Source organism: Zonotrichia albicollis, chromosome 3 (genome assembly GCF_047830755.1).
Source record: "Zonotrichia albicollis isolate bZonAlb1 chromosome 3, bZonAlb1.hap1, whole genome shotgun sequence".
Lineage (NCBI taxonomy): Eukaryota > Metazoa > Chordata > Aves > Passeriformes > Passerellidae > Zonotrichia > Zonotrichia albicollis.
The window spans coordinates 40,747,898-40,762,961 of record NC_133821.1 but is presented as its reverse complement, the minus strand read 5'-3'; the positions used below and the strand labels follow the sequence as shown (position 1 = coordinate 40,762,961).

Here is a 15,064-nt window from a genome sequence, read left to right as displayed (position 1 = left end):
ATAAGTGTTGAAACAATCATCCATGAGAAAGAACAAGTATTTGTGTTACCTATTTATGTTTTGTAATGAAATGCTTCTTCCCCTGTGTCCAGGTGTATGTGGTCATCCAGCAGGAGCACAGAACTACCTGACTATTCATATACTCCAAGTATCTTTCTTGTCAATGATTTATGATATATCCTTTTGGAAATACAGAGGAGGAAAACCCAAAAAGTTCTAAAAGAGAATCAACTGTCTTGTTGTAAAGACACATTGCCATGGCTCATATTATACAATACACTTTTTTATATTTATGTTCCATATCCAAGCATGAAGGGAAAAAAGAACCTTACAGATACGGAAACATTTAATTTGAATTTTTCAGAATCCGTAAAAACACCCTTGTGTGTGAATATTGGTGTGTATTTATTTTGAATTTCCTTTGAACTAACATCTGGGTTTTTGGTGGGTTTTGTTTATTTGTTTGGTTTGGGAGGTTGTTTGTTTTGTGTTTTTCCATAAAACACCACGTGTTTATTATGCAGTAAGAAGGAAAAAAAGAGGGGACTTATATTAAGTTCTTAAAGGCAATTGAGTGCTTAGTCATAGAATCATAGAATGGTTTGAGTTGGAAGAGACCTTAAAGATCATCTTGTTCCAACAGCCCAGTCCCCTCACATCCCATGACTAGAGACACCTTCCACTAGAACAGGTTGCTCAGGGCCCCATCCAAACTGGTGTTGAACACTTCCAGGGAAAAAATTTCACTGGGAATGTTTGACAATGCTTTGCAAGGACATATTTTCTTATCTTTACATGTCTGTGCATGTTGATACATGCCACATTCAAAAGTAAGTCTATAGTTAATGAGAATTTCTGTATTCTACTTTAAATTTCAGTGAATTATGACTTCAAGAGCCACCAATCAGATCCACTATAGAATACTATCATCAGAGAAATGCTTATTTAATTTCACTGTGGAAATACACTCAAAAAGAGCATACTAATTTACATCCAAGGACTTCAAAAATATACATTTTATTTGAGAGAGGAGAAGAGATTTTTTCAGCATTTTAATTTTGGTGGTATTAAGAAGATTGGAGAGGCAAATCTCACCTCAGCAATCATTCTGTTGGTGTCCCCCAAGAAGAGTAGGTTTAAGGCTTCCTCTTCGTTTGTTACTTGCTGAAGAGACAAGTTTTTCAGATGAATGTTTTGATCAGAGTCTTCCATTATTGTCACTTTTCTACATACAAAATAAAAACAACAGTGAAAACTAGAGTTTTAATGGAATGTTGTTTCATAATTTAATTTTGATCGCACCTAAAAGGTGAAATCTAAAACCAAAGTTCAATCATAATGAAAGAACATGTTAAATAAATGATACACATTAAAGGAAACGTTGATTTCTTTTTTTACTGTCATCTCCTTTTCATTCCTTTATTATGAAACTTCACATAGAAAAGGAATATAAGAAAACTGTACATTTTAGAGAAAGCTTTGGTATTTTTGTTTATTGAGGTATTAAGATTTCAAGAGTAAGAGATTAGATGATTCACCACAAACAAATAATATGTAAGGGTTTGTTTGCTATTACCAAGTACAGATGATACATAAAGCATACCATTATTTTGACATACAAATATAAATGGAATACTTCAGAATCAACACATCTGTAGTCAACATGTTTCTAATAACTTTAGAAAAATTTGTCAAGACTATTTCTCTTTTCATTTTTCTTAAATGGTAGTAACTACAACTGTAAATTATCTCCTCCTTAAATTAAAAGCAAGTTAACAATGATTTTATTTATTCCCCCTGTTAGAAATGTTCTTAGTTACATATTTATAAGACTGAAGCTGCCAGAAAGGAATTGGATGCAAGCATCAAGGATATGACACAAGCTCCTAAAGAGCTGCTAAATTTTACTGAAAATCCTTTTCACTTCTTTGAATAGTCCTTCAACATAAGATTCTTTTTTTCTTTTGAAATGGTTAATGAGAGTCAAACTTTAGAGCCATTACTGAGAAGACATTAGTGTCTCCTCAGCTGGGACATTCTATAGTACCCACCATGGAGGCCAAGTAGTTGCCTCACTGGATTTGGAAAACTGACAGAAGAATCTGTTAAAACAGAAGTACACTAAATCTGAAGATAAATAATATGTCTTTCAGAGTGAATGACATATTCTGATAAAATTTAAAACAAATTAGAGCATTTTTAAAAGTTGGGAGTTGTTTTTATTTAAACTAAAACTTTATCTTCTCTGTAAGTATAGATAATATTTTCTATACATACATACATATACACCTATAGATATACATATATGTATATAAATATTTTTCATGTTCTTCAAGATAAACCACAAGAGGGAGTATGGGGCTTGAGTTTTTATCAGTAGGTAGTTGTAGGTAGTTTTTGCAGGTTAATTACTCCAAGTTGCTTCAAAACCAGAGAGATTTGGGTTTTCTCTCAAACTGAGAACGAAATCAACCATCAAAGTAGCATTCCATAGTATTGCTCTTAGACATTGTGGGAGTAGTTCACAGTGTGATAGTCAAAACATTCAAATGAATATAGAGAAATAATTTAAACACATTACAATGCACTCACTCTTTTCAAATACACACAAATCTTTGGTAATCATAACAATTTCTCTTCCAAATATGATTGCCTCCCACCATTAGCCTTATTTTTTTGTGGTGGCATAAGACATTTCTCATTTATTCCCAAAATTCAGCTTCCCCATTCAAAAGATAAACCCCAAAGTGTAAGTCTGGCCTTGCATATCAAACTTTTGATAATGTCAGATTGTATTCTGTCTGCATCTGCATCAAACACTAAAGCCCAGAGCAATTCTGATTGCAGTATACTCTTATTAACTTGTGCCCTTTCCTGAATCAATTCAGCTGCCACCAACGCAGGAGAGCCTTGCACACTGAATGCTTTCATTTATTAAATTCTTGTTACTATGTTACTAGCAAATATTGACCTTAAAACTTCCTTTGATAAATTAATACTATCTCATTAATTTGTGCATTAAAAATAACAATAAAAAATCCCCTTAATATATTTTGGAAAATGAATGACCATTTTAAAAGTCAAGCTTCCCATTATTATATCTTTCTCTAGGGCTTAGAATTGAAGAAATATAAAATAATCTTAAAAAATGTATAAATATTTAAGAATTGATCATAATGATGCAAAAAAACAACATATGAAGATACACAAGCCCTACACCAATACATGAGCAGGATATAGTGATACTGTGTCATTGTGAGGAGACTATAGGGCCACAATTAAATTTAGGATCAAGTTAAAAGAGAAAAGCAGCAAGTATGCATCTTGTATCCTGTTCAGAAGAACAGAATAAATTAATGGATACAAATAGGTATCTATTTGTGCAGAGATAAATTGATAAAATAGGTATCTATTTATCTATTATTAGGTATCTATCAGTTATAAGAAACAAATATGTTTCTTATAACTGCAAGGCACTTTAGCTTTTAGGAAAGAATTGTCAGGATAATCATCTTATGTATCATCCCAAAAAGATGATCTTTCAAAAGATAATGAATACCACATGAATACCTGAATACCACAACAGAGGACAAAGTCAACACTTATTCAAGAGGCAAGGTCACAAAATTATTCAGCTACCACCACCACAACAGCACACAGATTTGATTTTCTATCTGTCCTGGGCTAACTATATGTTGCTTTTATCCCCAATCATATGTTCTGCTTATGCTGAATAATAAGTTTTGCAACTTTAAGACCTGTTTCAAGAGTGAAGTGGGGAGAGAAGTGTGGAGTTTTGTTTTTGGAAAACTGCACTCCTCCACATTCCTCCTCCTGGACTGTTTTTTCTGCAGATGGACAGACAACAGGACAGAGCTCTCCTTGGCTTTCAGTTAGTTTTAGCTAGCTGAGGCAAAGAAGTTCCCTGGACTTTTTTTTTCCTTTTCTTTGGACCTGTTTAAACCTGCTCTGGAATGAACACCCAGAAGAGCACTGCTAGCTCTCACCTGTGGTCCACCAGGCCAGGCCTGGGCCACAACATTTCCAGCACTGGAGGGACTGATAAGAGACTGAGTGAGTTGAGCTACAGCCCATGAAGGGGACTTCCTGAGTTTGTCATCTCTTTTGGAGCAGCAAGGCTTTTATTGCTCAATATTGTTTAGGTTTAATTGTTCAATAAGCAGTTTTTTCCAACTTTCTCCAAGGAGGTATTTTTCCCAAACCAGTTGAGGGGAGAGGGTGATTGAATCTGCTTTCTGGAGGAACTTCTTTGGGGGATTCTCTCCCGAATTTGCCCTGAACCAGGACACCATCCAAGAAGAGAATTAGAGCATAATCTCCCTTATGAGACATGGCACAACTATGAGATGAGTAAGGGCTCGGGCAGACTGCTTGCTTGACACATCATATTGGGATAGGAAATCCTTCCCACTGTCTCCAATGGATTCTGTTTTGAGACAACAAAAACACAGTTAGGCTGTTCTGGATGTTATGGACATGACTGGAGGCTGTTACATATTTAGGGGTTAATGATTCATGTAACAGTGAACCTGAGCAGGCACAGCCTGTGAGGTGCTGTGCATGCAGTGGGGCATTCAGGCCCAAGTTGTGCTGCACAAATCCCTTGGCTGCCATATAAATTCACTGAGTTCTCAGAAGAACACCTTCTAGAATGAAGCTGTTTTCTTGTAAGAAAATCATACAAAGGCTCAAAAGAACAAAAGGGAGACCTTTCCTCCATGGCCAGGATCTGTACTGCTCTTGTGCAGTGTGCCATGGGGAAATCATTCAGGCTCTGCAAGGATGATTGCAAGGATGCAGGGCACCCAGCATGTGATGGGATGCAAGATTTGCCTCCTGTCTTCCTCCTCTTATTCTGTCTTACAGAAGCAGTTACCCCATCAAGCCATTTGTTGCTAAACCTTTCTCACTGACATCTGAAAAAAGCCTGTGCACTCTCTCTAACCCCATCCCATCATGTAGAACCAGGGATCAAAACTGAACCAGTGAGATCAGTGATTCATGTATGAACAAAACATACAAAATCTGTTAGAATTTGTAGGCAACTTAAATAATCTCACTCACAAAAAAAATTTTGTTAAATAAATTTTGACATTTGCTCAAATGTTTTTAGAAAAGTTACCTTAAAAAAGCTTCACTGGACTTTATACTCTTTTTCAGGAAACAAATCAACAGAAAACATGGATGTGAATAACCAATATATCTTATATGCTGAAGTTATTGTATGCATTTTAAGTGTAATTTGTTTGAACTGTAATTTAAAAAAAATCAGTCTTTGAAGGAATTATTCAAAACAGTTTTTAGCTGTCTCCTCAATTAAAGTCTAACCTCACAAAACTTTGTATTCTCTTAACCTTTGCTATTCAGTAGTAACACAATGATGAGCACTCTTAATTTTGGAAGAATTTATTTCATATAAAAAAGTGAACTAGTAATATTATTAGCCTTAGACATATTAAATAGGGATAATTCTCAGAACACTGGAAATATATTCTTGTAGGTTTATGGCTGGTGGTCAGTTTCCAATTTACAGAATTGGTACAGCCATTAAAGGGGCTGACATTAACACTGTTGAGGCTGGAGGAGAAAATCAAGTTTATTTGCATCAAAAAAATCAGACTGAATAAAATATGTTTCCTATATGTTTAAGATCATACCTTTAGCCTTATTTTATTTTTATCCTTCTTTGTTAAGGAAGGCAGGAGTTATTTTAGTAGCTGCTTTAGCTTTCCATGTCAGCACTTTGGTAACTCCTAAAGCCCTTGGAGGGCAGTAGAGAAACAGAAGAGTACAAACTCATTTGAGATAATGCATCAATATGCATTAACAGGTTTTGTTTCAAAGGGAAATTATTTCACACTGACCCCATGGAACTTAACAGTTCTGCATGTTACTAACATATATTGATATAGACATCATTGCTGATGTTTGAAGTTAATTGGCTCCGAGCTTAAAGTGTGGTTTCCTTAAAGTAAGACTGCATCATACTAAAAATTAAACAGTTCCCTCTCAAAGAGGACTTCAAAGAATCTTCACACAAAAACGGGGAATCCCTTTTGATGACTTGAAATTTACATTCTATTTTCCCCTGGCCACATCACTGTGGAGTAATAGTTGTCTGAGCTCCCTGACAAGTACCTCCTCAATTACTGCAGCTTAGATTATCATTCTAAGGCAAAACAGCACTAATTGTAGTTAGCCCTCATATGCCATCAGGGTGGTAAACAGTAACTTATTGCTTACCTATGAGTTAATCTAGTCATTCTTGACTAATGGTTCTATAACTCCAGTTTTTACATTTGTGTATATATAATGTAAAAAAATTCCTTATTTCTGGATAAATAAGAACACGTTAGGAAGAACTTTTCTGATAGGTCGCAATTAAATTGAAATTCAGTAACATTTGGTGACATATACACTACAACCAAGAACCTGTTGGAGATAAAAGGCTCACATTCACAAATGCACTGCAAATTAAGAGCTTTAGAAAAGTGTTCATAATTTGAACACTCCTGCAAAACATAAGGTGGCAGTAAGTATTTAAATAGTCTTCTACCAGCTTTGTTTTATAGCAATTATTTCATACCTTTATGTGTTGAAAACAATCATAATGTCCTTGTAGAAACATGGAATTCTCTACAGCTACACACAGAATTAGATTGTGAATATTAAATTAAATTTCTTCATAGTTCTCTGCAGGAATCTGTATATGTATACATATAGACGCGCAGTTATATGGCCCATATTCATGCATTTGTCAGGAATTTATTTACAGAAAAGTAGTGGTTGTTTTTTGTGAGAGCCTCTTCCTTCCTCATCTGGCATCTCTGATGAAATGAGTAAGCAGTGCTAAGATGAAAATCTCATAGTCTACAGAATACACAAAGTATGGCTACACACAAAACCTTGACTTCAGAAGCCAAGATTCCAGGTCTAATCATGTAGTGTTTAGATGTAATGGACAATTTAAAAAATGTGCATTATTCCTTTTGCCTTAAGCATCAAATACAGTTTCAATGTCTCATTTTTCAAGTACTATCAACAAGTCTGTCATGAATCCACAAGCCTTTCACAGCCTCTATCACCTGAATGCAATCTGCGCTTAGTCCCCAAGCTGAGCTGGTAACATAAAGATAAGAAGAGTTTGTTGGTCAGAAGTACATATCTTTCATTCAAATTACATCCCCTTCTTTTGCAAGAATAAGGATAGCAATACTATTCCAGAACAATTTGCTCATTACATGAGGTTAACTAATCATTTTGTTTATTCTTCTAAACTGACATTTCTTCAATACTCTTCCTGTCCATCTTAAATACTTAGGAAAGTATCAGCAGAGACTGCTAATATTCACCCAAGAACATAGGGTTTGAAGCTATAAAAAGTCTTTGGCTTTTTATGGTGTTCAAAGCTTAGATGATCCACTGTGGGGTTGAACAGAAAATTATATATAATGTGACACCTTTAAAGTACAAAAACCAAATTCTTTTAAATATTCTCATTAAATATAGGCCTTCAAGCAAACTTAGTTATTATTTTGTATTTTGCTTACTGTCACTAAAATATTAAGAGGTTTTAAGCACATAAAATTCTCCAAAAATATATATATTACATGATAAACACCTGATATATTTAAAAATACAATTATTTACTTATAAATAACCTCTATTTTATCTTTTAAGTAATTGAAATATAGTTAATCATGCAACCACCTATTCCTGCAACTTTTACTCCCTTTTAGATCAGAATGACACTAGAAATATTTAAGTTTTGAATTTCCAGACTACAATATTAAAAAATAAACAAAACATTTTATTAATTAAATACTTTTACACATAATAAATGTGACTTATGTACATATAGTTTTAGTTTACAGAATATATTTTCTTGATAAACGATGTAGTGGAAATAATGCCCATGTAGAGTAAAACCTTAAAGCACTCATTAATAATACTCTGCAGAGAAAAATATATTATCTTACTAAAACTCATCCTGCAGTAGTATACACTATGCAAGTTTACAGGTAATTATGACTATCCCAGCATGCTTTATTTCTAATTTACAATCAAATTATCCATGAACTTTTATGCTTTAAAATAACCTTATACCCAACACAGAATTATTCTTTAGTTCAATTGAATCACCATACATAAACTTAATTAGAGGATTCTAAAAATCACAATTATTAGAAAATATTCAGTACCTAGTTTTAAAATATGACATTTTCCAGAGCATGTGACCCCAAATATCTGTTTCAAATTTGCAGTTATATTATTAAAATTCAGTTTCTTTGAAGTGAATAAATTCATCCTTATAAAATGTTAAATTGAATGAGTTCAGATAAAATATTTCAAATAACTTAATAAATGAAATTATTAATGTAATAAACTTGAATAACTTGATAGCATTAAATCTAATAAGTATAAAAAAGTGTAACACACTATTTACTATTTTCTGTCCATGCAAAAATGGACACAGCACTAAATTATACTATGCAAACCAGCCTCTGACTAAAATTTTGGTCTGAATGCCACAGGAAGCAGAAAATAAATTAGATTAGAATCCTAAGCTTCATCATGAAAGACACTGATAATGACAAAGAGTCTTCATAGCACGGATGTGTCATAAAGCAATAAATTCTAGTTCCATTTTTCAGGTAAATAAACTGAAACAATTAGACCAATTCACAGCCCAGTCCCACACTTTGCATTTGTCTGCTGCTTTCCTAATCTCTGGACCAGCTTCTTTCATAAAGATCAATCTTGAAAATTACTTTGTACATACATATCCTAGATACTCCATACTGCATGAAAAAACAAAGCTCCATTTAAACACAAAATATTGTGTTGCATGATTTTTTAATAAATAAAATTTAATAACATGTGAATAACATAATTAGTTATTTCAAAATAAAATTATATTGATTTTCTTTTATTGTCCCACTGAAAATTTCTAGCATATTTTCTGCTCTTGTATCAGCAGTGATTTTATTGCTATTTACAAGTGTCTGTTACTATCATGTTGAATGATAACATCCATGGCACCCAGCATTATTTCAGGGTACTTGCAAATCCAGTAAACAACTCACTTATTCACACCTATTAAGTGTTTGCTTAGCTATTTAAAAATAGCACAGACTATAAACTATTATTTCAGACTTGAAGACTAGGACTTGGATTTCCTATAAATTAGAAATCTTTAACTTCACCAGCTGGAGCATTCATGATCTACAAACCTTTGTTTACTACCCTTCTCCAATCACTAGGTGCTAGTGTCTGATCAATGACTAGCATTATAACAGACATCTTTTCTGAAGGAAATATACTATTCTTTGGAGCAACTTGTGGCCTATTTTCTAGCTGTAACTTGCCTTATTTCACAATTGCATATTCTAGAAAAATAATTATCCTTGAAGTAAAAGGTCCAAATAGAAGCAGGGAGATTCTCATTACTGCTGTTAGGAAATACCATCTGTTCCACGTCTCTGCCCCACACAGTCATACGTGCCATACAAAGAGACAGGGTGTCATGAGAAAAACAAGCGCACCTTCTCCTTGTCAGTGGCTGCAAGAGATCTCTTCTGCATAATAGCAGTGAACACTTTTAATCCTCTCACCTTTGGTTACTCCCTACCCTCCATACACGCAAAATAACAGAACACTTAGCCACAATTGACAGAACTGTGAAAACAAAGTATTTTGATTAAATGAACACTGAGATCAGTAGCCCAACTTCAAAAAGTCCTTTAACAATGTAATAGGGTATACTAAAATGATTCCTGTTGGTTTTGATGATTTTCTGTATTTATTACTTACGGCAAATCTTCCATTTTGGAGGCCTCATGTCTTGGGTCCAGCAGATCATAACCACATTCATTGTAGATTTCTAAGTAGGAAACATGAGTCGTGTACACTTTATTGCTATCCTGGATAAGAAAAAAAAAATAGTGTTATAAACAGAAGTCAGAGGGAGATTAGAAGACAAATTTATTTCTGTGGCCTCTAGGTCACTTTCTCACTTTGTCTCTTTTCATGGGTATGGCGCACATGTTCAACTTCTGATACTTTCATGTTTTGTGTCACCATATGCATAAGGACTCAAGAAGAAAAAAGGAGAAAAAAAAACAACCTACAAAAGCTCCCAACCGAAATAGAGACACACACACAACACTCACTAAAACAAAAATCCCCCACAAAAACCACCATTACCATGAGTTTAGTCTGGGATTTTTAATTGAGTCTGTATACTTTAAAAAGTCTGTTTATATTTAGAACATATGAGCTGTTTACAGAACTATGCAACATGGCATTTTTCACTTCTGCACTAAAAAAAGAAAGTTTTTATAAGAAGGTAAATGCTCATATTATGGATAGAAAGACTGTGCTTAAAGAAAAAACAAAGCAAAAGAAAAAAACAACAACAAAAATAAGATTTGCTTAACTTAGAAACATCAGTGACATACTGGTTTTCATTCTCTTCATCATAACATTAGAGCGCTGTATATGATATGATGTCAGCTGTTCTCTGCAATCACAATTCTTTTGGTAAATTACATTGCCAAAAAGTAATTTAACACAACTGAGTTTTGTCGACAATTTTCCCCTGCCCCAAAGCCAAATCCAAACAACATAAACCTCAAAACAGTGGGCTATGATTTCCAAAATTAAAGAAATAAAAGAGAATAAAAAAATCAGTCACTTTTTTTTTAGCAGACAAAACCACTGTGAAAGCACTCATATCATAGTTGAAATGTAATAATTCAATCCACTGCAGGTTTTTTGCGAAATACTTTGAGATATAACTTGTCAGTTTCATTTAATAATTATTTCCTGTGTTTTTTTAATTGGTTATGACAGTTCAATACTTCAAGGGACATAATTTAAAAGATATACTACAGATGGATGGAAAAAATGTAGTAAGGAACAGTTCAAACAGGATGCCATGGAAATAGGAGAATTTCTAAATTAAAAGGAGGTGTTATTAAAAACAAAGGGCTTGATTTGCTTCTCATTTAGTTCTCCAATTTTGTTTCTTTGGTTTCAAATTGTGCTTTGTCCAAGTAAGAGCTTAACAAGTCTTGCATTTCATGTCCCTGATTTCACTTTCTCCTGTTTCATACTACTTAGGGTTAGAAGGCAAATGATTCTTCGCCACTATTTGAGCATCTTCCAAACCATAGCTGTAGGTATAAAGAAATGCAACAGGGGACAGATATGAAAAGAAATGCAAGAGGAAAGATAAAACACCAAGAAGAGATCCTTGAAAATGTACTAAGAAAAAAAATATATGAAACAATGATGTGGAAGCAGGAAAATTGAAATAGCCCCATAAGTGTAACTAAGTATAACTTTTGATCCAAAACCCAGTCTGAAATGGGAAACATTCGTATTTCTGTGTTGAGAATCTGACAAACATACTAGTTAATTCTCATCTAGTTATTTTTCTTTACTACATAATTAACATTAGAAAAGAATGTTGGTGTGTTAACACTGTTTGTTGTTGGCAATTACACGATAAACCTGTTCACTTTCCACAACAAAAGTCCTCCATGGAGGTTGTGTGAGTGCAGCAGAAAGTCTAAGATACCATGATCATGTGTGTTTTTTTATTTCCATTCCCACAATGGCAAGTTTTTGTGCCCCTGTACATGCTGTGTACATTTACCTGCCAAAGCCATACTTCCAAAGAGTCAAAGTAATTACTCACTCTTGTTAACCCTTACTGAGACAGGGCATGTTAGTGTGAGCCATATACCTTTCTGCAAACAGATTGGTATTCTGCAGTACACAACTGAAAGAGTATAAATGTACAGTGGAATGATTTATGCTAATGGCAAATCATATTTAAATTGGCTTAATTAAATGGCTTTGCTAAAATGTGAAGATTAATGAGTCATAGGCCTGGTGGAATAAATGAACAGACAAAACATAAATTACACCAGACTCCTCTCTTCACTTTCTCCTATAATTATAAAAGTACTGGAATAATTGACTGTGTTGACTCATGTAAGTATTTCAGACACTAAAAGAAAATTAAATTTCTCACAAACATAATAAACATAACAAAAAAAAATTAGTGTGCTTACTCTGGCACATCCTTTCACTTATTGACTCATTTCATCACATAAAAAGTCAACAATGAAATGCAATGCATGCAATAGAAAACCAGAGTGGAGCTGATATAAGTGTTAGACAAGGAGAACCACTTGTGTGATCTGAAGGTATGCTGCACCAACTGAAATAGCCTGGGTTTTACAACAACAAAAGCCCCCCTAACGATGCCCATTGTTTTCCAACTATTGCAATAAACCAGGTAGCCAAAACAACTACGCATATATGCTTGCACACAGTAAGTACCGTGTCAAGTTAGATCTTTTGTTAAGTATTAGTTTTAGGACTTCCACTAATACTATTATAAAAACAACCACAAGCAACAGTTAAATATTTGAAACCAGACATTAGAAATTAACAGAAAATAATGTTCCATACCTTCTGCAATTGATCAAAAATATAAGATAAAGTCCTGGGAATGATGCCTCGATCACTGTAACGTTCTGCTCCTCCTGTGATGGTAAAAGTTTTGCCACTGCCTGTCTGACCATATGCAAAGATAGTACCATTGTATCCAGCCAAAACACTATACAATTAAAAAAGGAAGATAATTAACATTTAAGGTAGAACATGTTGTCCATGACCAACTTTGTATAGAACCAAAGTGCAATTAACAGTAATTCTAAATTGCATAGAAGCTATCTTTGGTAATACAAGAGTACACTTTAATATATATACTCTAGATTCTATAGAATTTAAACTATCTAGAATGGAAGGATTTCTTGATGCCTTGACTTAATCCATTATTAGTTCATCATAATTATTACTATTTACACTACCTTTTCATACTTTTTAGTTTGGCAGATGATTTTTTGCAAAGATGACATTTAATCTCTTTAAAGACTGTAGATGTCTAGAATTGTGCTATTCATACACTAGGAGAATCAAGAAATATTTCACATAGGACCTCATTAAATGCAAATAGAGAAAACTATATTATAGTTAGAATCTCATTAAGGATACTGTTATACCAGGGTCCAGCTTTTATTCTGAGACTATGACTATACTGAACTACCAGACTATCCTTTGAAAAGGGTATGCAGGAGAACCTGTGCTTAAATCAGTGTAATAAAATCTTCCTTTACTAAGAAAACACACAAATACACATTGGTAATTGCAAACTTTTCTGGCATGATTATGACTGTACAAGAAGCTTTGATAGAACAGACAAAATAGCTGTTAATGACATAGCATTCAGATTCATGCCATAATAAAATGGCATTCAGATTCATCTTTTTCACACCTCTTATTTCTGTTTGCAGAAGTGCCTAATGAAAGTCCAGTTCAAATATATTTCTTTAATTCACCACACTGCCACTATTGACTTCCACCTAATTTCCACTAAACAGTAGATAAGCTTAATCATTTTAAATTTTGGATTGGATTTACTATGCTTAAGGACCTACCCATTTTGATCAACAAACTGAAAAGTAAAAATTATTCTTGTGCAATTTGTTTAAAGAAGAAGTGATAAATAAACCACTATTTTAATAAATAAAAAGAGGGAAATCAACCCTTGTGTAAGAGGAAAAGAAACATGTATATAGATAGTTGCTGGTCTGGCGCCACAAGAGATGCAATGATTCTCCAAATTATTAAAGTTTATTTAAAGACCTGGGTAGTTGCCAAATTGCTTATTTTAATCCATTTCAGTAGGATGTCAGAGACAAAACCAGAAAGATGTTGAAAGGAGCTACAGTGAACGTCTGCTCCCAAAATGCACAAAGATGGAATATATATAGATATTAGATTCCAGATGTTACAAAGCAAAACAATTATTATGATAAAACACCTCATTCATCTATCTTAGGAATTTCTAGTGCCCACTGTCACAATATCTGAATGCTGACGACAGTAATGAGTTGTCAGAAGGAAGGGGGTATCAACAGAAGTTCAGACATGGCAGATTCAAACCTAACAAGAGGAAATGATTCCTCAAGCAAATTGTAGTTAAGCTGTGCAACTCTTTGCCATGCCATGTTTTGGACATTAAAATGTCACACAGGCTTCAGCAGAGATTGGACTAAATCACATTTTTCTTCAGGGCTACTAATCACAGAGAAATTAGAAAGTCATTGCTTTCTAATTTCTAATTAGAAATTTCTAATTTCTAAGCTACAAATAACTAAAGACTAAGAGGATACACGCAGGAGGCAGCTCTACATGCTTACTCTGTTTTGTTCCTCTGAGCATTGTCTGTTAGTCCCTGTGAGAGACAACATAGTGCATTAGATGGAACTGTGTTCTGATGCTGTATAGTTGCTCTTCAGCTCCTACAGATGAGCTCTCTGGCTCTTCAGAGCTGGCAACTGGAGTTGTTAAATTTTCTTACTCCTTGTCTTTAAAGGTGTATCTTGCAATGTGTTAAAAACTAATAAACATGTGGCTGCAAACTATTAACTCAACATGTTTGTATTCTGATTTCTAACAAGCTCAGAAAAAGCTGTTGTTTAGAACCACCTCACATGTAAACAGGATAAAATGTCACATACCATATACTGTCAAAACAGCTGCCAAAGTCACTGACTTTTCTTTTTGTTATTTGGTTCATATATATTATTTTCTGTAGTACATCACCACAGCTCTGAAAATTCTCTGGAAAACCCTAACCGCTCATAAAATGTGAACATATCCATGTCAATAATGAATTCTTCTAAACCAATGCAATTATAGGTTATCTTAATATTGCATTACACAGATAATTTTGATTCCACAGTTATGTTATTTACATTCTGAGCTAAAAGTCAACATTATTTTCCAAATTTATGTGTGAGTATCGATATGTGTGTGTGTATAATACATACAAATAACTGCATCCTGTCCATATTTACAACATGCATGCCTTTCTTTCAGAGTCATACCAGCAAGTCAGTTTAAGGACTTGAGGTGCTAAGGAAGCCTGTAAGGAAAGAAGACTTCCAATAGTACCAGTGAA

The 15,064-nt window shown here is 33.9% G+C and overlaps 1 protein-coding gene across 5 annotated transcripts in view; it reads right to left on the bottom strand.

Annotated features, from left to right (window-relative positions):
- KIF6 (kinesin family member 6) overlaps positions 1–15,064 on the bottom strand; it is a 156,570-nt gene that overhangs the window by 128,402 nt on the left and 13,104 nt on the right. For 3 of the 5 annotated variants that reach the window (XM_074537229.1, XM_074537228.1, XM_074537227.1), the window contains 2 exons: positions 9,835–9,944; positions 1,096–1,225 (listed from right to left, as the gene is read on the bottom strand). In XM_074537229.1, the coding sequence (XP_074393330.1) occupies positions 1,096–1,225; positions 9,835–9,944 (240 nt within the window). Of the gene's footprint in view, positions 1–1,095; positions 1,226–9,834; positions 9,945–12,507; positions 12,656–15,064 lie in introns of all 5 variants that reach the window. The other 2 variants (XM_074537230.1, XM_074537226.1) reach the window with 1 other exon arrangement.